Source organism: Pectinophora gossypiella, chromosome 6 (genome assembly GCF_024362695.1).
Source record: "Pectinophora gossypiella chromosome 6, ilPecGoss1.1, whole genome shotgun sequence".
Taxonomy (NCBI): domain Eukaryota; kingdom Metazoa; phylum Arthropoda; class Insecta; order Lepidoptera; family Gelechiidae; genus Pectinophora; species Pectinophora gossypiella.
The window spans coordinates 3,002,356-3,028,133 of record NC_065409.1 but is presented as its reverse complement, the minus strand read 5'-3'; the positions used below and the strand labels follow the sequence as shown (position 1 = coordinate 3,028,133).

At 37.1% G+C, this 25,778-nt stretch overlaps 3 protein-coding genes across 4 annotated transcripts; 2 read left to right on the top strand and 1 right to left on the bottom strand.

The window, feature by feature from the left end:
• The first annotated feature begins 1,378 nt into the window (after window positions 1-1,378).
• Window positions 1,379-14,210, top strand: LOC126367331 (ero1-like protein). 2 transcript variants are annotated; one of them, XM_050010812.1, is made up of 2 exons: window positions 1,379-3,006; window positions 14,066-14,210. In XM_050010812.1, exons 1-2 carry the CDS (start codon window positions 1,562-1,564, stop codon window positions 14,115-14,117), a joined length of 1,497 nt encoding a protein of 498 aa, XP_049866769.1. In that variant the 5' UTR covers window positions 1,379-1,561; the 3' UTR covers window positions 14,118-14,210. The 2 variants fall into 2 exon arrangements, with proteins under 2 accessions (XP_049866769.1, XP_049866768.1); XM_050010811.1 differs by lacking the exon at window positions 14,066-14,210 and adding an exon at window positions 5,595-12,017.
• Window positions 14,211-15,579: 1,369 nt separating this feature from the next.
• Window positions 15,580-17,511, top strand: LOC126367358 (myb-related transcription factor, partner of profilin-like). Its single transcript, XM_050010853.1, has 4 exons — window positions 15,580-16,115; window positions 16,274-16,347; window positions 16,428-16,558; window positions 16,666-17,511. The coding sequence occupies exons 1-4, from the start codon at window positions 15,933-15,935 to the stop codon at window positions 17,181-17,183; spliced, it is 906 nt and encodes a 301-aa protein (XP_049866810.1). The 5' UTR covers window positions 15,580-15,932; the 3' UTR covers window positions 17,184-17,511.
• Window positions 17,266-19,068, bottom strand: LOC126367350 (putative nuclease HARBI1). Its single transcript, XM_050010841.1, has 3 exons — window positions 18,533-19,068; window positions 18,152-18,445; window positions 17,266-18,082 (listed from the first exon to the last, which is right to left on the bottom strand). Exons 1-3 carry the CDS (start codon window positions 18,806-18,808, stop codon window positions 17,576-17,578), a joined length of 1,077 nt encoding a protein of 358 aa, XP_049866798.1. The 5' UTR covers window positions 18,809-19,068; the 3' UTR covers window positions 17,266-17,575.
• Window positions 19,069-25,778: the final 6,710 nt, after the last annotated feature.

Sequence of the window (25,778 nt, the reverse complement as noted above, 5' to 3'; positions counted from 1 at the left end):
ACATTCTTTTTGTTTAAGTAGTTTCCATGAGATCAATATTAGGATTATGGTGACAGCTCTGCGATGGTCTTGTGTAAACTAGCCTATGTGTATGTATGAAAACATGTTTTTAAAGCCACGATCGCCTTAATAGATAGGTATCAAATGAAGTACCTTTTATTATTAACCTCAGATAAAGTGTTATTTTACTTTTGTTAACTTAGGTATGTCTATAAGGTATCAACCGCCGTTGAAACTAACGATAGATATCAAAAGACGAACTGTACCATAATTTTACTTTTTAGTACATGATTTCAGTTTTAGTTATAAAACATTTTTTTAATGATAATTTCAAATCTGTATTGTTAAGTTAGTTAAGCGACTGTTTGTAATGTTACGAAACGGTAGAAATTATATAAAAAGTATTTTCTTAATTCAATGTTGTAATGGTTGTACGTCCATTTTACAATTTATATTATTAGAAGTGTTAAAATTATACGCATTTCTTTAAGATGTGATCTATTGCCTGTGTTTCAATGTTCAGTATGTAAATAGCAACTATCTCGGGAGCAAATGTCTGTTTATTGTATTTTGAATCTCTTGTGCATTTCAGATTGATCTGCTTTTGTGGATGATATACAAATTGTATGGCGATAAATAAATTTTCTACTATAAAAAATGTGTTTTTATTTTTTAATTTACTTAAGTAACCTGTCCATTGTCTAATCCTATGTTATATATAGTTGTATCAGGCTTGTAAGGATCTGGCTACCCCGATGGGAAATAGCCGTGATCTTACGTATGTATGTATGTATGTTATGCCAGTTGCCCTGTCTCTCCCACTAGGTGGGAGTCAGTAAGTTAATATTGAATGTCGAATTACTAAATCTCATCGATGGCTCGAGTCTCGTTCCTTCCGAGGGTCCGCAGAAGTCCGTGTTGCTCTATGGCTCCGAGCATCTAGTATAGTGTGAAAGAAAATCCTATATTTTCATTGTGTACAGCCCGTTATAATTTGGCCTGGTTTTCTAGTTACTAATTAAACAGCATTGCATTTTATTTGAATAGGATTACGTGTCTTTACAAGATTTTTACGTGAAAGAAAAGTAATCGTACATAAAAATTATAATCCATTCGCAATGAATTCCCATAAGATTCCTACCATGTTCCTACCTAGAGCCAGTAGCAACACTAATTATATTTTAAAATAGCAACACTAAAGGTACGGTTTTTATGTCACGATTTATAAGCTTAAAAGTAAATGGACAAGGAACCACTTATTTTATGAAACGTATGCTATCTCATTCTTTGCTAACGCAAGTGTACCGAATGTGTAAAATAAATTGCTTGTTTTGACGTTAGTTGCTGACTCGATTTTTGACATTTGTTGACATTTTGCTTTCAGACAGCAATTTTTTATCAATAGAGCGAAATGTGTGGACGGTCGTAAACGCACGTCGGCCTTTTTCTCTAGACCCCGATGTAAATTTTACTTTCACTTAATGTGAATCATAGTCAGTATACTAAATGTGTTGTGATATCATTCCGCGGACTCCGGATTTCATTTCGTAAAGCTAATGCCATGGCTAAGGTCGTATTCGAGATGGCATACAAAAATTACTGTGTTGTGTTTATAATTTTCGCCTTAGCGATAGTTCAAGCGGTTGGTTACGACACGGAATTATACGAAACAAAGCCTTGCGACAGCAATGTGTGTTTTGAGGCGCTCCACGGAGCCCTGGGCGACTGCTCGTGTAATGTTGACACTATCGACTACTTCAACAATGTCAAAATATTCCCCCGAATCCAGAGTCTTGTAAGCAAAGATTATTTCCGTTTCTACAAGGTCAATTTGAAGAAGGAATGTCCCTTTTGGGCTGATGATAGCAGATGTGCGATGAAGTACTGTCATATTAAGACATGCTCCAAGGAGAGTGTGCCAGGCATCGCCAATGGGTATGAAAATGACCATATTGATGAGTCTCCTGTTGAAAAGTATACTAAAGAGGGTCAATCTGGATGCAGTAAAGACCCTGACCATGATCCCCAGTTGGGATATTTGAATATGACCATCAGTGCAGCTAGCCAGTATGAGATTGCCAAATGGAAAGCTCATGATGATGCACTGGAAAACTTCTGTGAATGTGATGACAGAGATGCTGATGCTGAGTATGTAGACCTGTCTCTAAACCCTGAACGTTACACTGGCTACAAGGGTCCATCAGCCCATAGGATCTGGAGGAGCATTTATCAGGAGAACTGCTTCCGTCCTAAACTGAATCCATATGAGTCTTTTCCTTATGTCTTAAGTTCAGATTTGAGTAACATGTGTCTTGAAAAAAGGGTGTTCTACAGGGCTGTCTCTGGCTTGCATACAAGTATTAATATTCATTTGTGTTCCAAATACTTACTGTCTGAGAAATCAGTAGGATTTGCTGCCCCTCCTGACGGGGTGTGGGGCCCGAACCTAGAGGAGTTTCAGCGAAGATTTGATCCTTCACAAACAATGGGTGAAAGTCCTAATTGGCTAAAAAACCTGTACTTTGTATACTTATTGGAAATGAGAGCATTGATGAAAGCTGGACCTTACTTGGAAAAGGAGGAGTATTACACTGGGAACCCTACTGAGGATGAGGAGACTCGACAAGCAGTCCAAAATATGCTGAGTGTCATATACACCTTCCCAGATCATTTTAATGAATCATCAATGTTCAATGGAGGTATACACTCTGTTACTTTAAAGAATGAGTTCCGTGAGCACTTTTGGAATATATCCCGAATTATGGACTGTGTTGGCTGCGATAAATGCAAGCTTTGGGGCAAGCTGCAGACGCAAGGGCTGGGTACAGCTTTGAAGATATTGTTTTCTGGTCGGTGGGACAGTCCCGGGGACCCAGAACAGGGGAGGTTGCCTCTGAGACACAAAGCACAACGACTGCAGAGAACTGAGATAGTTGCGTTATTCAATGCCTTTGCCCGGCTATCAAATAGCATTAGGGAGCTGGAAAACTTCAGAATTATGCTCAGGTGAGAACCATTTTCCATTGCTTTTTCGGTTTTGGGGCTTTTTGGTTTTATTGGATAGTTTTTGCTTGACTGGATTCTGCACACATTAATGTAGCTTTAGCTAAGCCTATACTAATCAGTTAATTCTTTTAATCAGAACACATGTGTGGTTGTTCAAGGTTGTATGTTATTACATTGAGGTTCAAATAGGTGAGAAGACTCCAAAAGATAATTAAATTCTTAATTAACGGTGGTGTTAAACAGTCTGCCCTCAAGATCATGTCAATCTGAGAGTTTTTATATAAAAACAGGGACTTGAGCATGATCTTGAGGGCAGTCTCAGCTGAGATTAGTTTATTAATACCTCCCATAATATATGGAACCCTATTTGAATTCTCTGTAAGTTCTACAACTCCTTCATTGTTTGTGGTGATGTATTAGTAAAAATAAAAGATGACTGACAGAAACAAAAGAATTGGCAAAGTATTGAATATTTAAAATATAATGTTTTGCCATGGCTAATTGTAACATGCTCATTCTTATGCCTGACTATAAGCTGGAATGTTACTGAAATAATGTGACCAGCACATAGAATGGACACATTCTAGTGAATGCATTCCAGTACATGTATATTTTAATAATATGAATTATGGCATTACCTATGTCTTTTCATATACCTATCTACAGAAATAGAGAAAGTTTTTTTTAAGTGAAAGTGTTTTGTTGTCATCTTTTAACACTAGCACAATGCACAGGTGTTGCTTGAAATAATTTTCGTTTTTGCTTTTTATTGCGTAACATTCTTCTTTCTATCTAGACACGTCACCCTTAAAACTCTGTCTAAATCGAGAGTTATTTTACGTCATGTTACGTCACTACTTTGCATACTGTTATTGAAATGTTGTGGGCGTCGTTTTTCACTCTAGTGTCAATAGTTCGACAAATAGAGCATTTCATAAAGTCAAATCGGAAGGAAGGTAAAGTTGCGTTATTTTTCAAATTGTTTACATCTGTGTACAGTATAAAAGTCACGTAGGAAGCGTGGTCGTGAGTCAGACACCAGACACTTATCTCAGCCATGCGTGAAGTCAAACACCGACGTGGACCTTCTAACCAATAGCGTGGGTACAACAAAATTATATTTACATAATCGATGAAACTGGTTATTGATCATTTGAAATTTAATTCATGAACTGATATCGGACGCAGATAAAGCATCATCGGAAATACTAAGTGCATAAATAATGTTTTTATTTGGAGTTTCCCAGAGATAGCGAAGTGCCTGTTTTATTAACGCAATAGATAAGTTTTATTATGATTATGACGTAAAGTTCATTAAAGATAAGAACGTGGAATAGTATCACGTAGTACCGGTGTCAGAGAAGAATGGAGGGCTTTAGGTCATAAGTAGATCTACATTCATTGTTTGTCACACGCACAGCATGGACTTCTTGTTTTGATATCAAACAATGGTATGGTTAGACGTATTACACTTAAGAATTCATCCATCACTGCCCTGCACATCACTGTGTAAATATATTGTTTCAATGGGACGAAAGGTCTTACGTATTAGTAAGATTTCTATAGTTAAGAACATTGGGTATATTATCTTTTGTAGATATATTGTGTCCTTTGAATGGTGGGAGTGACGGGTATTTCAACATTAATCGTCAAACATGAAATGCCGCAGTCCGGTAATTTGGTTTGTATTGTTGGGCACATTGCTTAGATCACGTTTGCACTTAGCATGACCGCAGTAGATATGTAGTCTGCACCTGCGGTTTGAATCACGTAAGTTTCGAGTGACGCAATACCATTTGACTGCAAAACCTGTTTCTACTTAAATCTACTCTCTGGAGTCAAAATTTATGCTATTATTTCTTAAAACCAGGGGCCTTAGCTAAGTGGCAAACGATTGAACTCAGAACGGTATGTCGGAAAACCTTTTATCGATATAATAGATTTCCGAAAGTTCTATTCGTCGATATCATTCATGGTTGACCGTCAGCATTGTTTGCCGACTGCACGGTTTGCCAAAATAATTATTGACCGTTAGTACCATGGGCCTATTTACTATTCGCCGAGGGTATAGTTTGCCGAAAATTTGATTTGACGAATACTTTCGTCGATTATATAATTTTGTTTGAATAAGTGATATCGATAAAAGGTTGTCCGACATACCGTTCTGAGTTCCAAACGATTACGCAAAATGACAGTGACAGGGGTAAAAGTATATGGAATTAACATGTCAATCCCATATTTTTTATCACTGTCGCTTTTCGCAGTTGACGGGGTGAGAGCCCTCAGCGCTCCCCATTTGTCCGGCCAAGTAGTTATAGCCATTTGCGGCAAATCTACAATAAGTCGTGCAAAAAGGAAAAACTTTTCGCAATCGTTTGCAAGTAACTCTCTGTGCGCTGTTTATTGCAGCAATATCAGTTAGTATTTTTTTTTACGTTTTCGATTTACTTGCAGACATATTTCAGTTGTATTTTCAACTGAATATATTCCAAAATTAAGAAAACACTCGAATCGCTTCGCATGGCCCTGTCACTCCCAATCATTTTCAGAAGACAAAAGGTAGTAATGAACTCAATATTTCTATACAGCTCACAAACAGAGTCAAATTCGAGGGATAACTTTTTCGGGGGCGCCCAAAGCAACCTTCAGGCCAGGACGAAAAAGGAACACTGTTCATCAGGGGGCACCAAGCCGAGAATATGGAGTTAACTGCAGTAAAATAGTTAAATAATTGGCGTGAACTGAAATTCCTTGTGATTCACATATCAGTCTTGCTGATAACATGGTGAAACTGCGTGCACGCGCCGTTAAGCGAATAATCCACACTATAATACTACATAATACAAGTAACTTATGTTATAAGATTATACAATACAATATTCGTATTTGTTGTAATCAGTATGTTGATTGGTTGCCTTTTAACGGTTGAAATGATTTATGTCCATCACGAGCATTCGACTAAAACTCAGACCCAAAACGATAATTCGAATTACATTATCGGAAACAGACTTTTACGTTGTAGTATTGATTAAATTGTAATCAACAACAAAATATTTCCTGTCATTTCCTAATTCATAACATAGCATCGCGCCTGCATTCCCGAAGGGGTAGGCAGAGGTGTATAATACACCCACTCCTCGCCAGATATTTATTTATTTATTTATTGAGTACAACTACATCATATATACAAAACATTCACAAGTAATACAATTACTAAAATTAAGACTTATATACGACAATTACAGTGTACATAGCATCTACAAATTAGTAATAAAATTAACACAGCAGTCTCTACTTATTTAAATGTTTAAGTCACACGTAATAGGGGGTGAGGTAGGGGGGGGGGGGGGGCTTAATTGGGCACAAATCCTGGAAACCACGTGATGTCAATTATCTTTGACCCAAACATAAATTCATAAAGTCGATCTCAGTGGTTTAGAGCTCGAATCGGGATTGGAACCACCATGTAAGTTTGTGACACTACCATGTAAGTTTCGCCTTCTCCGAACCGGGTTATTAGGTGTTCAATTTATTCAGAAAACTCTCTACGGAATAATTATATTAAAATGCTCATTAAGAGATTATCTAGATAGATTTGGGACGTAGAGACAAAGTGTTGTTTGCACGTTTTAGTCTGCCTAGTTTATAGCAGACTGTAGCATAGTGTTGCCCATCAATATTATATCGATAGTTTAGAAACACCAATAGTATCGATGGCTATAGATAACGTAAATGATTTTCAAGGTCAACTATCGATAGTCTTGGCAACAATGCCGTAGAAGGTCTGAAATAAAATTATACGCTCCAAGTGGGCCGTTGCAATTCATTATGCCCACTTTTCCTTATTTACCAATCTAAACACATGGCAACACTGCGACTGCGTGTCCGTTACAATTCATACTTTTTATTCCGCTTTTCCTTATTTACCAATCTAACATGGCAACACTGACTGATACAGCTCCATATCTGTACGCAAAATGTATTTAGTGTGGATTTTTCGGTTAACGACAATTTTGATTGAGATTTCTTTACAATTTGTTGAAGGAATTCGTTGAAACCATCACAAGACTTAATGAAATCCAGTGAACTGTTGAGCTTAATGTGTTTTGTGCAAGGATGAGCTAAACATTGTTTTTTTTTTTATTAGAAAGATTTATATGAATTCGTCCAAAAGCAATATTGCTATTTGACATTTGTGTTCATTGCGCACTTATTTTTATATGCGTGTTGTCTCGTGGTATCGATGACCTGTCCGAGAGTGTACCGATATCTCAGATATCTCAAGTTCTTTTATAAATGTTTTTTATTTTTTTTAAACCTTACTTTTTTCAAGAAAATAAGCTAGCGTAATTAAAACACATAATACCGGGTTCTTACCGCGTTTATCAGGGATATGACACTCCCGATATTTCAACACTGTTGCAACTGCCATGATTACGGGACGTTAATTATGATAATAACCGCGTAAACCTCAAACAAAATAAGCTACCGTCTAGGAACTGCTTTTTGAACTTTTACCAGCAGAGTATTAATTTCCAGGACCTCCACTCTTCTGGAACCTAACTGATCAGATTCTTTAACCAACTTGTAAACTATTGCATTGAATACAGAAATTAGTGTTGTTAGCCAAAACAGGCAGTTTATTCCAGATTTTGATGACAATAGAAAGATACAGTTGTGTAAATGTTTGCTTAGGCGAAGCAGCGACGGATGCCGGTAGTGTGGGGACCATGACGATCTCAATATTGTTGTTAAACTGATCAATGTTTTGCTCTTCCTTGTAGTTTCTCTACAACACTATTGTTACAGGTACCGATCTAGCATAAACTATCACGAACTAATTTGTATTATACTACTTCAGGGCCGATAGCGACAGCGACTGCGTTATTCATGTACGGCGCATGAGTTCATTGATTTCCGATGATCCTACAGGCCTTTGTGTATGATGGAGTATTTTCAATATTACCTAAACCGTTATTTAGTACGCTGTATTTAAGAAGACTGTGTCAAATGAGATCGTGCCCTGTAATAAACTCAGTAGAATAAGGCTAGCGAATTTTAAGGTTTATTGTACAATGGCTGGTACCTGTTAGTTTGCGCGGAATTTTATTTTCATGCTGAATTTGAAAAGCAATTACTATATTAAAAAAAAACAATTAGTAAATAGAAATTGAGAAAATTGCCCGATATTTTTTATTGTTAGTGTTACTAACGTTGATAAAATTTTACTACCTACGAGAATTAATTTGAACTTCAATTTGACGGCATTCTTACTCTTAGCTTATTCGCGCGCAAACTAAAACCATAATTGCATTATAGATGTTTAGCACTAATATCGTGTTATAATTATGTACATAAACATAATAAACATAAAATAGCCTATATACGTCCCACTGCTGGGCACAGGCCTTCTCTCAATCAACCGGAGAGGGTAATTATGTACAATAATAATAAAATTACACTTAACATTTTGATTTTAGAAGCAATTGTTAGATATCGTTATTGAATTTAAGTTTTAGACTTAAAATTGTGTATTTGTTGTGTAAATTCATTAATTTTACGTTTTTTGATTGCCTTGATTGGTCATTGTGTTCTTTACGAACTGTATCTGTGGTCAGAATTAATATTACAGTTTTTCATACACTATGCAGGTCGTAAATGCTTAAGAAATTACTATTTCTAAGTCAATATTGTCCAGGGGTTTTGTTTTTGAACAGCTCGCTTACAACTCACGTGCGAAGGTATATATCCCTCTTATCTTGCAAATGACAAGTTCTGATATAGTACATGAAATGGATATATATTTTCGAACGTGGTATGGCTGGTATTGGATTATTAATTCTAAGTTAACTCCTGAGCGAACTGAATACTTTGGTAATCCTCTTATACAAGATGTATATATGTTTTATATAAACTTGTTTTCTAGTATTTTTGTATATTGTGAATATGTGGATGATTTTGTTCTATGTTCTTTCACTTGCCTTATATGTCGCCGGCGTTTCGGTCACAATTCTTATAAATATTTAAAACGTCAAGCAGTATTTTAAAGTGAGATGTACCGTTTCCGCGAACGTTCCCAAAATAGGAATGTTTCTCTTGTAAAAACTCTAGGCTTTTCTTTTTCAAATTGTTCATTTTTGTACTGTGATCTTATCTGCCTAAAGGTTAGGTAATGATTTTTTTTACATATATTTTGCGCCTTTTTTACTGCCGGGAAAGTGCCCAGAACCGGCACTTCACTGCGTATCGTGTCTTCTGTAACGACATTTGACCCGACTCACGACTCAACTTTCTAGTCAACTCCCGATCATGAACGAAGTGCAATAGTTCTTGAATTTTTATTGTATATTTTGTTATGTTTTAAATATATACTCTTTCCCAATTTATACATCGATGCAATTATGTCCATTAGTGCTCGTCGCAAGGTTATTAAAACGTTCCGTACTGGCGGTAGTCCAAAGCAAAATCATCCAAATGTATTTTTGGTTTATTGGCAATTTGGCAAGTCTTGGTGGTACTAGAAGTTAAACGGTTTTAAATATTGTGCGTATCTTACTTGCCTATGTTGGTACTACGAAATTAATTCTTTAAGTATTTCTCTTATGCCCAGCCATGGTATAAGAAAACCAGGTATGTTCAAAAGTCACAGCTAACATTTCAATGTTAGCCTAGCTGACGTCATTCCACCCTGCGTTGCTATTTCGTAAAAAAAATAATTCCCACGACCAATGTTTTTATATTTACTTTGCAAGGAAATTTTGAACTTTTAGTAAACGATTTACTTACAATTTTAATGATTTTTATATATGTGACAAGTAATAGTAATTTTTGTCATCATCAAGTAACATTAGTCAGTAAGTCGATTAATTTTCAATAATAAAATATACGTACTTGGAATGTTGGAGATACCTATTTAATGGTAACACAGTGGTAACACTTACGTCATCAAAGAGCTAGCAATGGCGGCTTGTCATAGGATTGAGCATACCTGGTTTTCTTATACCATGTGCCCAGCCAGCTATTTCATAAATCCTATCTTATGTTTTAGCCATACTGTTACCCTTATCCTCTACCCTAACGTAGCATGATTATCATGACAGCCGGATGGAGAATATAGTACATCGCCTAGCGCGAAAGGGAGGAGAGATATTATGTTACTTTCGCACTAACGGTATATAGCTAAATACGAAAGAGACGAGAGAAATGTCACTGTAATCATGTTTCCCGATTAACTTTAACATTGATGGTATGCAATTTCAATTCCAGCGATTAGTTATTTGATGACCAAGGCTCTGGGGGGTTAAACAAATGTCAAATAGCAGAATAGAATTGCTGCGATGTGGCCTTTTTAACCGCCCTGATCAGATAAAAACTTATATCACACACTAATTACAACATAACAGCCAAACGTCCATAATACCTATTCGTGTAAAGGTTTGCTTGTAATTTTCGGTCCAGTTACTTTTAATGATTTGCATAAGGTTTAAATTAAGGACTAATAATAAATCTTAATTTATCTAGGGTTTTCTTAAATTGTCTTTAGTGTATTTATTTGTAAAATTTAATGTTAAGGCTTAATATATTTTATTTATTGGCATAATTATAATGTGTGCTCAAGAATTTAGGTCACAAAACCAATGTACACTACAGATTAATATAATATTTAATATCAAGTATTACTATATATTAGTTCGTATTTATTCCAGATTTTCTCACTTTAAGGAAATAATTCCAAAAGCATCCAAGTATTATTTATTACGATTTTTATTATTGTGCAATACATTCAATCATGCCGTGGTAGCCCAGTTGGTAGAAAGCTTGCCTCTCATTTTGTGGTCACAGGTTCGAATCCAACACAGGCCTAAACCAATGATTGTCGAATTTGTTTTCGAGTTCATGTTTGGATCATAAATGATTATCACGTGCTCAGCGGTGAAGGAAAACATCGCGAGGAAACCCACATTTTCGAGAAATGCATTTTCGGAGGTATGTGACCTAACCTGTATTGAGATGGTTTTCCCTTCGCGGGTTGAAAGGTCAGACGGGATAATGCTAGAGATGATGATGAAATTCAATCATGTTATTAAATATTCTTTATTATGCAAATTTAGCTTCCTCTCAATCTGTTATTTATAATTTTCTGGCTAAAAGTACAATAATAGTTAGATTGGATACTAGTATATTATTTTATGACGCTATGTTGTTATTAATTAGCAAGCTAGTTAGTTAGTAGGTGTTTGTTGCTGTTTGCAGTTGAAGGAAAATTATGATAAATTAACCATCTTGATAATACATTATTTTAGGTACTTTCGCATTCTATTAGAAGTAGTTATACACACATACAGTCATGAGCAATATAATGTACCCACTTTAGGCCTCTGTCGCACTAACATATTTGACATTTAGTAAGACTTACAGTTTAATTTGTCAAAAAAGTTAGTGTGACATGGTACCGAAGTGTATACGTATACATATTATTGCTCGTGACCGTACATGGGTACATGACGACTCTTCGTCAGAAGACATATTGCAGCCACTCTGGGCATTGGCAGCAGTAGTCTTAGATTTACAATACATTTTACACTTTTTAAAAATGGGGGAATATAAAAATCATTTTTGCCATAATGTCCACAAGTTCAAATGCGAACAGCAGTAAATTAAATCAAGTCGACTTCCACATTCAATTTTCCCGTATCAATAGGTCATAAGTTGTTATCGTGAAACGCAATAAATACAGTTTGATGGTTTTTGGATTGAAACTTAATGGTTACTGACGTTTTATAACTATTTTAAAATAACATTGTTTACGACCTGTGAGATTTCAACGAGAATTACTTATACTAAAAAAAGAAATAAATTAAGCTCTATATAAATATGTAGTGCGGCTAGATTAACATTTTGAGGAACGATAAAATTATTAAAATATTGTCTGTGATTTTTTTAAGGTCTAGGTGACGATCATGACAAAATTTATTTATTTTTTAATTTTAAATAAATGTTTTATCTGTATATTTGTGTGTTTTATTACTTTGAAAGGAGGAGGGTAGTGTGTTGTGTGATGTTTGATGCTTGATATGAATACTTAACAACTGTCGCTACTAACGTTGCGTGTTTTTGATAACTAGAAATGTAGATGGATCGTGTCTATTATACAGAGAAATATACTGAAGGATTTAATATATTAACTTAAACAGACATAAAATAGTCTATTAAGTATAGTTTGATTAACTTGACAGAAACACGAAAAGATATTTCAAATAAGTTACTTTTTACTAATACGTGTTACTGATACGTCAAAACACGAAATTACTGTGGAACTTGTATGAAAGGAGACCCTGTGACGTCACAGAAAAACGTGATAAAATTACACACTTATTACATTTTTATTTATTAAAATTCATAAATAAGTTAAATAGCAAAATGGAAATGTTTTTTGTTACCTTTAGACCTGTCTTTATGTAGTAATCAGAATTTCATAATTAATCTTTGACCTAGGAAACTACCCAATTATGTTGGTACGTAAACAATAGGCATAATATAGGGTGAATAGGCATTTTCTGGGTAAGCTCGTTCCAACGTCGATCTCTTCTTCTTGTGGAAGAATGAAGTCAAGAGCAAACCCATCTTAATTAAAAAAAAAAAAACAGTCACGTAGTAACTATAATATACCTCTAAACACGTGGCCCGACTTCCCATCGGGCATAGTATAAGAAAACCAGGTACGCTCAAAACTGACAGCTAGCATTTCAAGGTTAGCCCAGCTGACGTCATACTACCCTGCGTTGCCATTTCGTAAAAAATAAATTACCCACGTCCAATGTTTTTAAATTACTTTGCAAGGAAATTTTGTACTTTTAGTAAAAGATTAACGTACAGTTTTAATGATTTTTGTTTATGTGACAAATAATATGCCGTGCCGAGGTTTTTTTGGCAGCTTCTTTTCCTTGGCTGTATAAGTTGCGAGAGGCTGCAGTAGTTTTAGGCGGATGAGGCGTTCGTTATGTCAAAATTGATGATTCGAAGTGTTAAGTTAACACTGTTAACTATGTTACCTACTGAATAAAGATATTTTTTAAATTTAATTTAAATCTATACGTATGCATATAAGTGATCGCCTTCACAAATGGACTCAAAACTTGAACCGAAAAGTGAGAATTTAATTTTCAACCAATATCTGCTGAAATTCGATTGGTAACAACATTGTAGCCATGGCTTTCGTTCTTCATTCTTTCTTTAAAATGAGGCCTCTGCCACGGGTGTAGCCTACAGACCCTAAATGCGGCGGTGTGTAGGTTAGGTATACATACACTGCATACTTCTATAGGTTGCAGGTATTGAAATATTACTCCTACGTACATGCGAGTGACAGTAAACACATAGGAACTAGAATCAAGACCCTACACATTAGGTAAAGAATCCTGTCGCTTTAAAATATTTGACATTTAGCGAAACGTCGATGGTTACAAACAGCGATACAGCTCACCGCCTATCACGTTGTTCTAATAGAAGTCTCACTGACGAGTGAGTACTCAGTTCATCTTGCGATGGATGTACTGACTAGCCCAATATGAGACGTTGGGTTCTATTTGACAAATAAGTTATAGCGACATGATGGTACTATAGTTTTGGCAGGGTTGCCAACCCGACAACTTGTTTTCTCGTACTGAAACAAAAACCGTTGTGTTATAAAATGTTGCCTGCGATAGAAAAACGCATTATAAAACTCTTTCAAACTCGTACATAATTGTACGAGGTTGATCGTGCCCTAGTACAGTCATGAGCAATATAATGTACCCACTTTAGGACTCTGTCGCACTAAAATATTTGACATTTAGTGAGACTTACAGTTCAATTTGTCAAAAAAGTTTATGTGACATGGTACCAAAGTGTATACATATTAATGCTCGTGACGGTACCTCGTAAGAGACCTCAGATTTTGAGAAATCTCGTACAGTTGGCAACCCTGTTTTGGTGACGTTTCTAGCGTTTTCGACACGATCTTCATCTTCAAATATGTAGGTAGGTTTATTTAATGCTACTAAGTCCATTTAATTTTCAGGTCCCATGGAGATACCGACGCGTACCCAACATGTACTAAGAGTGTTACGTGATGAATTAGAACATGAAAATATTTGACAATACAATTATGGTGTAGCTTTAGTGTTTTGGTATTTTCGCAATAAAGTTGAATTTTACATGTACAATACCAGTTCATTTATTTAAATTCAGACTATTTAGCCTTGGATATTTGTTTCGCTGTATAATTAAAGACAAAGGCAACTCGTTTCATGCCTCTATGTCATTGCATAAAAACAATTCAGTTTTCCTTATCTGCGAGACTAATGATGCTAAGTATATTTTCTAGTAATTAGGTTTTATAAAAGTTATAATACAACATCACGCCCGTATCCCCAAAGGAGTAGGCAGAGGTGTATAAGTAGTACGTTCACTTCTCGCCAGCTATAAGTCCCATGTGGGGAGACCATTGCCATTAACCGGGCAGAAATCCTGGAAACGGGAATTCAAACTTTCCAACAGCCGTTCCCCAAAAACACGATAGATGGCGTTGTTTTGCCTTCTATCGTAACTCTTTCTTCGTTTAAACTTCTAATTTCATGGATAACAGACATATGCATCTTTTATCTTTGTTTTTGGGTATAAATGATGACCCTTTTTATTACAACAAGGTACAATTACAACTTCCATCCATTATTATTCTGATAAAAATAAAGAGAAGCAATATGGGTAGCAACTTCATTCTATACCTACATTCTGTACAAAATGTGATCAAATATCAAGCAACAATTTTTTTTACATATGATTTAACCATTATATACTCACAGACACATTATATACGACCACCATATTGTATTTTGGAATAATTAGTTACCCGAGCAATAAGTAAATAGGTAATTGTCACGTTAAAACTGAACAACGCCATCTATCGTGTTTTTGGGGAACGCCGATTGGAAAGTCCTACTTACAGACCAGCAAAGGTCTGGCCTGGAGGGTACCGCCCCAATATCACATACCGTGAACATGGAAAAAACACAGTAAGTATTGGAAAATAGTATTTTATGTCCTCTCTAACATAATCTAGCTGGTAATAGAGAATTGGAAAGAAAGAGAAGCGTAGGGCCCAAAAGAGGGTAAGTAGAGTACGATCTAATGGTATAGAACCTGAGCGTATAGAGGTGTAACATGTTTGGTATGTAAGGTCCCTGTCCATCTTGTACAACAGGGGTACAAGAAAAAAAAAACATAGGTAATCTAGCTACATTTATAAAAAGATTGAAACATCTCTGAAGATTGTTTTATAAGGATTAAAAAAAAATTAAATACGAAAATAAAAAATAAATTAAAAATAAATGTTATTTTACAGTGGGTATTAAGAGTGCGTTTTAAAAGGTATTATTATAATGTTCCAAATTCAAATTTAATATTGAGTTTATCTCGTATTTTGTTGAATACTGGAAGCGTTTCGTTTCGTATTTTTGATGAGATGTTGTTGTGGGCGATGGGTAGAGAACCTGCTATTCTAAGGTTAATCATACCTACCAACCACTTTAGGGCCCGTATTAATAGATCGATCTCAAACGTCATCTTAAGTGCGTCTCAGCTGAGATTGACTTGAGACGTGAGCAACGTCTTAAGTCTGTCACTAATTAATAAACATGACTTAAGCTCAACTCAGCTGAGATTGATCTCAAGTAGCAGTTGGAGACGAACTCATGTTTTTTTTTTAATTTCTTGGCTTAGTTACCAAACTTTCAAGTCCATTTCAATGAGTTGCGCGTGAATAGATGACTTTTTTGTTATTATTTTTAACCAACAAAACGCAGATGTAAGTTACCTACGGAAGCTAAACGCAACTGTCATTATTTGACAGGCCAGACCGATTTGTTTGAATATTTGAATTTTGTAAAATGGATAAGCGCCAGAAATTTACTTTTTCCTCTGCCGAAAAACAATTATTATTATCAATATTAAAAAAACATAGCCATATAATAGAAAATAAGCAGACGGACGGGGCCACACTTCGTATAAAAAATGAGTCGTGGAACTCCGTAACCCGGGAATTCAATGCAAGCCCGCTTACTACGCAACACGTAAGTTCCCAATTTATTTTGGTCATGAACACAGCTATATGATCTAGTAAATGATTGCAATTGAAAGCTGTGAAAATCATCTAACAGTAGTATGCTTTATCAATTTTAAATATACAAGGAATTTTCAACATATGATAATTTATTATTAATACTTTTAGGTCAAGCATCAGCAACTCCGCAAGCTGTGGCAAAACCTCAAGCAGCGTCAAAGGGATGCCTTGACCAAAGAAAGGTATAATAATAAATAAACTTGTCCCTTTTTTCTATCTTTTAATTTAATAGAAAAATACATGTATTTTCTTTCTTCCAAAGGCAACATCGGTTCGCCACAGGAGGAGGTCCTGCCACAGAGGACGCTGACATCGACCCCGATATCAGCCAAATTACATCGGCATTAATTGTTGGTCTGGATGATGTAATCGACAGTGACACCCTAGAATTAGGTACAGTTTGCAATATTTATATTATATACTGTAATGTTGATTCTATTCTTTTGAAATAGTAGTGATATAATTAATATTTAAATAAATACAAACTTTATTCTTTGCAGAGTATTCAACACAGCTTGATTTAACGGACTCCGACCCAGACAAGACCCAGACCCAGACAACCAAAATCCGACCACCGACTCCACCGCATCCACCCCAGACACCGACTCCATCACAATCACTCCAGACACCAACACTACCAGAATCACTCCATATACCGACTCCATCACAATCACTCCAGACACCAACACTACCAGAATCACTCCATACACCGACTCCATCACAATCACTCCAGACACCAACACTACCAGAATCACTCCATACACAGACTCCATCACAATCACTCCAGACACCGACTCCACCACAAGTATCACAACCGCTCCAGGCTCCAAACAGATCTTCTGCTACCATTCGTGGATCAATAGACGTTCTGCGTATGGAGTTTGAAGACAGACGAAGACGGAGTAATGAGCTACATGAGATGCAGAAAGCACTGCTGGCGGAGCAAATTAGGGAAGCTCGAGCCAAAGCAGAGTTGGCTGAATTTATTTTAAAAAAACAGAAATCAGGTGACATTTGAGATCGAAAAAATTCAAAAATTCCTAGTTGTAAATAAGAAGCTGAAGTTGTTGATTTTTTTAATAATAAGTATTTTTCAATAATTTTCTTTTCAATGTATCATTTTTTCTTATTATTTTATGTATATTTGTACGCCTGCATGCAGGCCGAACACATCACAGCATTGTTATTTGAATTATTTTGCCACCTTTTTTGTATTCTGTGTTCTCGCAAATAAATTGATTTGATTTGAAGTTGTTGGGAGGAGGCCTGTGCCCAGCAGTGGGACGTATATAGGCTATTTATGTTAAGTATGTAAATAAGAATTAAAGTATACATTTCTCAATAAATATCTTTTATTTATAAGTCTACTATTATAATAATTACTAATATTATAATATTTTCTCTAAAAAATTATGTAAAATAATTTGCAATAATAGAATTCCTGAGAACGAAACCAGATTCTGTATTCTGTAATTCATTAATGGGGTCTGCATTTCCTTCCTCTAGTGTAGGTGTAGACTCGGTCTCTTCTATATCATCGTTCAAGTGAATAGAGAGGTTGTGGAGCACTGCACAAGCCACTATTATATTGCTCACTGTAGTCAGCTTGTTTCCCATGCCTCTTTGTAGACATGGGAATCGTCTTTTCCAGATCCCAAATGTTCTTTCTACAATATTACGAGTTTTAATTTGTGCTCTATTGTAGCGTACTGTTGGCGCATCTTCAGGAGCTGGTCTTACAGGGGTTAACATAAATGTTAATGAGGGATAGCCATTGTCACCCACTAGTCTGCCATTCAATAAGTTTTGCCTGTATTTTGTGTACACTGAAGACATTTGGAAAATCCTTGAATCATGCATGCTGCCAGCCCATCTAGCTACAATGTCCAAAAATTCCATTCTTGGGCCAACTACTGCCTGTAAATTAATGTTTTTTTAGTCATCAAGTTAGAATGCATAATAAACGTTCCACAAGTACTTACATACCTGAACATTAATAGAAAAGTAAGATTTTCTATTACGATACACCTCATGATGTTGGCATTTTGGAGTGGACACTATCTTTATATGGGTGCAATCGATAGCGCCATCTATTCCTGGTAGACCAGGCCAGCGCCCATGTCTCCCCATTTCTTGGAATAGTTCCCTGTTTGCCATAGCTTCAGCTCCTTGCGGAAACTTGACATATTGCCGGATGAGTTTGGCCAGGAGTTTTGATACTTTGGTTATTATATTTGACGCGGTTGATTGCGATATTAATAATAAATCGCCGCATACAGTCTGAAATAACAAATACTTGTAGTATACGGATTAGGTATATTTATTTCACATATTATTATAACATTGACATGATTACAAATTACTGACCTGAAATGAGGAAGTGGCGTAAAATCTTAAAGTTAGCAGGACAGCTATTTCGGGAGCAATCGGTAGGCCTCTATTATCTGGTTTTTGTAGATAGTTTTGTATGAGAGACACAATAAAGAACACAGATTCTTGTTGAAACCTGTATTTTTTCTTAAAATCACGGTCTTCGAATGGATTACTCGTATCTCTGATATACCGCTTAGGCAAACGATTCCGCGTAGGCCAAAATATATCGTCGTAATATTGGATATCAGCAATAACTTCGTTTATCGACATGCTCGACACACTGTTTTTTGCGTTGAAACTGCTACTCAAGTCGTGCTCGAGCCGCACTTGACTTTGACAGCTCAAAATACGCACTTGAGCTTCGTCTTGAGTGCCGAGTTTGGTTTATTAATATGAACGTTTTTGACAACTCTCAGCTGAGAGCGAGTGTGACATTAGTGAGTCAAGTCCAATTTATTAATAAGAACAGATACTTGAGATCAATCTTGAGTTGACACTCGGAACTTGAGATTGGTTTATTAATACGGGCCTAAGAGGAGCTCGGTGGCGCAGCAGTAAACGCGCTCGGTCTGCGATTGTTGAAGTTAAGCAACTTTCGCAAAGGCCGGTCATGGGATGGGTGACCACAAAAAAGTTTTCATCTCGAGCTCCTGCGTGCTTCGGAAGGCACGTTAAGCCGTTGGTCCCGGCTGCATTAGCAGTCGTTAATAACCACCAATCCGCACTGGGCCCGCGTGATGGTTTAAGGCCCGATCTCCCTATACATCCATAGGGAAGGCCCGTGCCCCAGCAGTGGGGACGGTAATGGGCTGATGATGATGTTATATAATCCGCGGCATATAAGTTCCCGACTCGGGCTTTAAACCACGGAATAGAAGAAAGAATGATAAGGCCCTAACGCGCATGTACGTGAACCGCTGTCGCCGGTTCAACCCCCTGAAGGACTTAATATACGATCCCGCCCGACGGCCCGATTACCCTAGCCATAGAGGCAGCCAATCAGCTCGCGACACCAAACACTTCAGGACCCCGGTACCGACCCCGCCGGCGTGGTCGACGATTTCCCTCAATCAGCGCTTATCGCTATCGACCCACTAATATGATTTTTCCGACGTTCGCGCCCAACTGGGCACCCTCAGGCCTGTTGTCTTAAACGTTGTACCGGATGAGAGACTTCAGCGCTCCCTATTTGTCCACCCAAGTAAAAAAATGGTTCAACCCCACTCTCTTTTACCACTAATTACTCCTGCAAACAGATAACTACGACAGCTCTACTGCTTCTCAAATTCCATATCCACTTTACTAGCAATGTACAATGTACATTTTATGTGATAGGCTGCAATTTTATCAGTACTTTTTGACAATTGCCAATCACACTAAGGTTTTTAGCTTTCCTTTGATAAGGAGGGATCTCATTGCATGATAGTCGATGTTTCACTTTTCTGCAGGTTATAATGCATAACATACATAAACATAAACAGCCTATATACGTCCCACTGCTGGGCACAGGCCTCCCCTCAATCAGCCGGAGGGGGTATGGAGCATACTCCACCACGCTGCTCCAATGGGGGTTGGTGGAGGTGTTTTTACGGCTAATAGCCGGGACCAACGGCTTATAATGCATAAGACGACCTTTTAATATACCTACTATCGCGGAGCTCCGTTGGTATTATTTGCTCATACTTGTATGGCGCGCGTTTTGCGCTCACTTGGCTCTTCCAACCTTTTTCTTCTATTCCGTGCCCTAAACCACTGAATTTGACTTGAGTTTAAATTCATTTTTAAATTCAATTCATCATAGATAATTGAAATCACTTGGTTTCCAGGATTTGTGCCCTGTTAATGGCATTGGGCTCCCCCCTATTACATGGGACTTAAATATAGCTGGCCTACCTCTTCGGTGATATAAGGATGCTGTGTTAGATATGACCGACCCCATCAACCTTGGCTGTGACCCTGGTGTCAGGGTTATTATTGAGCAACCAAAGCCCCCCCCAGCTCATGATATAATATCCATCTACAATATCAAGTGTGGCTGAAAACCAATCTTCTGATATGATCGGTTCTGCCCACCCTAATAGGCATTAAAAGCGTGAATTATATCTACCGTTAATGGCAGCGTGCACTACAATCATTTTTGTAATTAAACTCGCTTTATGAAAGCTGGAATCGATTAGAAATTAATGTTCCTGTAAAGGTCAGTCATAGTAGGTAGGTATTTGCTAGCTATAGGCGATAGGTACCTAAAAAGTGTCTGATGTACTTACAGATAATCCTATTATGGCTACCTAGGACACAATGGTGGCGCCACCACACACCACAGTCGCGCCACGCGTAGGCATATAACTGATTACTAACTTACTACTTTGGAAAATGCTACACCGACAAGAGCGTGGCTCTTAAATTAGTGATGATGAACTTACTACTCTTACTTGGAGTAAGCCCTCGCGGCACGTTAATCGCGCCGCATCCGACGCAATATGTCGAGGGCTTTTGACCAATAGGCGCACAACGTTTATCCACGTAGATAGCATTCCTTGCGTCTATTAGTCGAAACCCTCGATATAATTTACGCCGCGCGCGGCGGGGTTGCCGTGCAGAGGTCTACGTATTTTGAATAGCTCATTGTAGAATCGTGCGCGACGAATAATTACTAGGTATTTCCATCCAGTCTAGAACCAATTTTCCATTGTAACATGTGATTTGAACTCATTAGTATTATCTGTGTAAGTACCTATGTGTATATTTAAAAGACACAACTAGAGTTTACATAGATAAGCATACGCGGTCATTATAATGGAAGGAGAGGTTAAAAACATTTATTTTATGGATGTTTTGTGCAGAGCACTAAAAGTTATGGCTGATAGAAATGACAAGATACGGTTCTGAGCCAAAAAATAAACTGTTTATCATCCCGGATATAACATAGAAATAGTCAACGGATGTCGTGCAGTTATTTATTTACTTGCGCAGGCGCTTTTAAGTTTGTTGCTGGTGAGTGTCTTGTTCAGAATTTTGATGTAAGTAAGTATGCTACCTACCTTGTGTCAATTTACATTCAAATGGTTCTATCGGTTTAGGTTAACAGAGTGTTGGTGAGAAAACATTTGAGGTGGTGAGGAAATCGACGAAACTTTTCGAGAAAAGGTAAGCAGCGCCCTGCCCTTGCGCTTGGCTTTGCTCGTCTTGGAGGCAGATGAGCCAATTCTACCCGTTACGCGACAAATATACTACTTAATTCTGTTAATAATTCTCAATTATCGTGTCGCGCGTCATAATACGGGGGTTTTATTGTTGTTGGTTGTCAAGCCTAAATGTTCAGTTACACTACATGATTTATTTTGTCGAGGTAAAGGGTAAGAAGAGAATTTTATTGGCGTGCGAATCAGTTAGGTAAATGGCGGCGGCGTTACAAGAAGAGAAGGAATCTAAAAGAATGAATATTTAATGAACATCCAAATGAACGAATAAAATACACACAAAAACAAGACAATAAAATCACTTAAAATCTTCACAAAACAATTACAAAATAGGACAGAGGATGTTCATTGGAATGATCATAAGGTGGTGGTGGACGTCCTGAAATAGAAGGGCCTTACACAGCACAAGTCGCGGCGTGAACCACGCTGGTATTATGACTGTGTACAGTCTGTCTGGTTGCCAACAGTACCCGTATCACATTATACGGTGTACATTAACCATGAAGGCAAATCTGGCGTGGCCCCTATTCTATTCGAGATAACAGATTTGTGAATAGCATCCAGTGAATACCTCCCAACAGGATATTTATTGTAGTTGCCCGTAGTAACGGAAATATCTACAGCTGTTGATAGTCAATGACCTCATTAGTCAGGGTACCTACGGACTTAGGTACTTCAGATACGTCACACTCCAGACCAGAATAATAGAATAAATAAATAAAATAAAATTTCATTTTACAGTTTAGTAGGTACACGTTGCATAAAATCTAGTTGACCCGAGCCGCCTTGTAGGCTAAGAAAGTCCGTGTCAGGAGTCTCGGCTATAGATGTGAGGCCGGTTTAAAACCATTTAAACCAATCCGTTTAAAACGAAAAAAAAACCGTTTAAAACCGAAACCATTTATTTCGGTTTAAAGCGGCTGCTGTTGACGAAGATGTTTTTCTTAATTATAACTACATTTTCATGATTTCACCTTATTTTTGATTATGATTGTGTAAAGAATTTTTGAATGTTCAGAAGACTAAACTAAACATTAATGTTAGGAATTTAACGCTTCGTAGTTACTTACTAAGTTACATGTGAGTGTTTAGACTTTAGTTTTTCTTTTTTATTTTAGAATAAAGAATAACATTACGTATGGAACGGTAACACTCCGCCCCGCGCTAATTCGTATCGGGGGCCGACTTCACCCCCTCTGGGTTTTACTTTAGTTATAGGCCGTAAGCTAAGGAGTAAGGGGAGCGCTCGCAGTGCCTGTCCCGCGCGCGCATGCGCGTTACGCGACACGCAGTAAGAATGATATTTTTGTATGCATTTTCCGGGGTGTGCCAGAAAAAAAGTAAAAATTTATTTCTTAGCAGTCTTTCACACTAGCGTTTTTGCTCAGCGTTGCTCTTCGGGCGGACACAAACTCAACCTAATTTTAGTTTGACACATCCTTACTTAGTGCCGTCCTTCACTAACAATGCGTACTAGAAAGAGATAGAGCTAGTTTTAGTCCTGACAAATTAAGTAGGGGGTTGCTCTAATCGACACCATACTTTTAGAGGTATAATTCGCTGGTAAAACTCCTTCAATATTGGTGTAAAATGGTCAACGTACAGAAAGATTGGTAAGATATTGTATTATAATCCAGCTTAAATCGAGGAATAAGAAACGCTCCACCTACCTTTATGCCCCACAATGCTCCTGGACAGCTGATCAGCTCCACAAACTTAACAGCTCTACAGTTTTAAAGACAGTCACAAAGTCAAACAGTCACAGAGTTCACAATATTAGCACAGCACTACATAAGATGACCGTCGACGGTACGTAACGATCACTCACGCCAAAAGACGAACGATGCGCAAAAGAAAGTCAAGACGTTTGTCCTCGTACGCGGCCGGCAATGAACTGGCCGTCATACTGCAAGTGACGGTAGTTTGACAAAAAAATCGTGGAGAATTTTCGTCTAACCCACGAATATAAATAAGGCCAGCGAGTGTACCTACTTCTGCTTCTTTTTTTAAATGAAGGACTTTCCAGGTTATATTCCTTAAAAAAATATAGATGGAGCAGTCCAGACTTGCCTTGGTTTAACCTTCTAATTTCATGGATTATAGATATATGCAACTTTTATCTTTGTTTTTGGATACAAATCATGACCCTTGTTATTCCACATACTTAGGCATTTTCTACCCATTGTTATTGTGATCAAAATAAAGAGAAGCAATATAGGTAGCAACATAAGTGATTCTATACATAATCCTACATAATCTAATCCAAATATCAAGCAACAATTATTTTTATATTAAGTATGTCGCTGTCATTACTATTCGTCAATAGTAGTCGGTTATTGGCCAATATATACATTTGGGATGGTATTTAAAATTCGTCTCTAAAATTGACGTGTGTTCCATAAATTTTATGCCTGTCGATTATCTGTCCCTTTCCTTTTCGGCGGATAAGAAAATGACAGGTATAACTTAAAATAAAAGTAGATGGTGTCTATAGGAATCTGCACCATTGGGTCTTAAATTATCAGAAATTCAGGGACAAGGATTATAATTGAAACAAAGATGTATTTGGGAACGGAATCGTTTATTGAACCCATCTGTAATAGTAGATAAGTAAATTATATTGATACTCTACACGTTTGTACTGTTCAAAGTACCTACCTACCGCAATACTCTATCTTAGGTTACACGTACTAACAAATGCACCCAATTATCCATGAATTCATTTCATTCTCATTATTTTATTCCAATTGTGCTCCAAAATTTGGTAGTTACAAATCACAGTACCTTTTGGATACTACGAATATTTATAATGAATACAATATTTTATTTTTTTATTTTATGAGAAACAATAACATGCCAATTTGACTTTTTATTATAAATATTACGTACTTAATTTAAACACGAGAGTTCGGTGAAGGATGGACATGTGTGTAGTTCTTAAAACTGTTGAATTAAAGGCGTTCCATTTTTATTGGAAATTACGACCATTTAGTTTTCCTCTCTTAGATAAGTATGATACTAATACGTATGGAACGGCAACTCTCCGCTCCCCACCAGCGGCTGAGCTAGGTTTTACCTCACCCCCTTCGGTATTACTTTAGTCTTGTACGATAACGCCAATGTGCAGTGTCTGTGTAATTTGTATGAAGTCTCCGGGGTGTACCTAAACTCACGAATATAATATCCATAATAAACAATACTAAAAAGTGTAGTGTCTATGTAAAACGAGGTGTTTTGTATGAAATGTCTGGGGTCTGCTACTTATTAGCATATAATATTGATGTTATCGTACACGCGCATCTGTGTGTGTGACGTCTGACGCCATAAGATTCAAGTCTAAACTATGTTCGAGGGGGGGTGAGGTAAACCTAGCTCAGACGCTGGTGGGGAGCGGAGAGTTGCCGTTCTATACGTAGTATTATTCCTTATTTTATGCTATTAGGTAATATTGATAAATAGAGAAAATGTTTAAGTCGTAACCTCCAATAGCAACTCGATTTGTTCCGGATACGTCGTCTGCTTAATTGTTCGTGTTCCTAATTCGTTCCCAATTTCAGTTCCGTTGTAACTCCTAACTCGACGTGCTACAGTCATCATGATACCACGAGAACCACGTGAACGGATGTGATGTTACTTAACGAAACCTCTCAATAGACAACCCAACAACCCAGTTAATAGCCAGAAAACTCGGGACATGTTACATTCAAACGCATTTAGGCGATCAGATTGCAATGTCCTAACCAAACTGGGGATTTTTTTTGTGACGTGACTTATTGTAGATTTGCCACAGATGGCATTAACTACTTGGCCGGAAAAATAAACTGGGGATCACAAAGTGACCTACCCATTAGGATTCAAGACCATCAGATCAGGCCCAACGCTTAGGTACCCATTGAACCGCGGAGGCCGGTTTATGCTAGTAAATATATCTAAGAGATATTTTTCTGTAATACTTATTATTATTATTTGAAAATTGTGAGGTCCGGACTGAAATGTAATACCTATGCAGGAACATGAATATACTTAATAGGTACAGTTTA

What these genes read in the sequence shown, in the direction of transcription:
- LOC126367350 (XM_050010841.1), bottom strand. Translation starts at nt 18,808, where the DNA reads ATGTCGATAAACGAAGTTATTGCTGATATCCAATATTACGACGATATA. An exon ending in ACGCCACTTCCTCATTTCAG is followed by an intron (nt 18,446 to 18,532) that starts GTCAGTAATTTG and finishes TTGTTATTTCAG; the next exon opens with ACTGTATGCGGCGATTTATT. An exon ending in ACTTTTCTATTAATGTTCAG is followed by an intron (nt 18,083 to 18,151) that starts GTATGTAAGTAC and finishes ATTAATTTACAG; the next exon opens with GCAGTAGTTGGCCCAAGAAT.
- LOC126367358 (XM_050010853.1), top strand. Translation starts at nt 15,933, where the DNA reads ATGGATAAGCGCCAGAAATTTACTTTTTCCTCTGCCGAAAAACAATTA. An exon ending in GCCCGCTTACTACGCAACAC is followed by an intron (nt 16,116 to 16,273) that starts GTAAGTTCCCAA and finishes TAATACTTTTAG; the next exon opens with GTCAAGCATCAGCAACTCCG. An exon ending in CAGTGACACCCTAGAATTAG is followed by an intron (nt 16,559 to 16,665) that starts GTACAGTTTGCA and finishes TATTCTTTGCAG; the next exon opens with AGTATTCAACACAGCTTGAT.
- LOC126367331 (XM_050010811.1), top strand. Translation starts at nt 1,562, where the DNA reads ATGGCTAAGGTCGTATTCGAGATGGCATACAAAAATTACTGTGTTGTG. An exon ending in AACTTCAGAATTATGCTCAG is followed by an intron (nt 3,007 to 5,594) that starts GTGAGAACCATT and finishes ATTTCTATACAG; the next exon opens with CTCACAAACAGAGTCAAATT.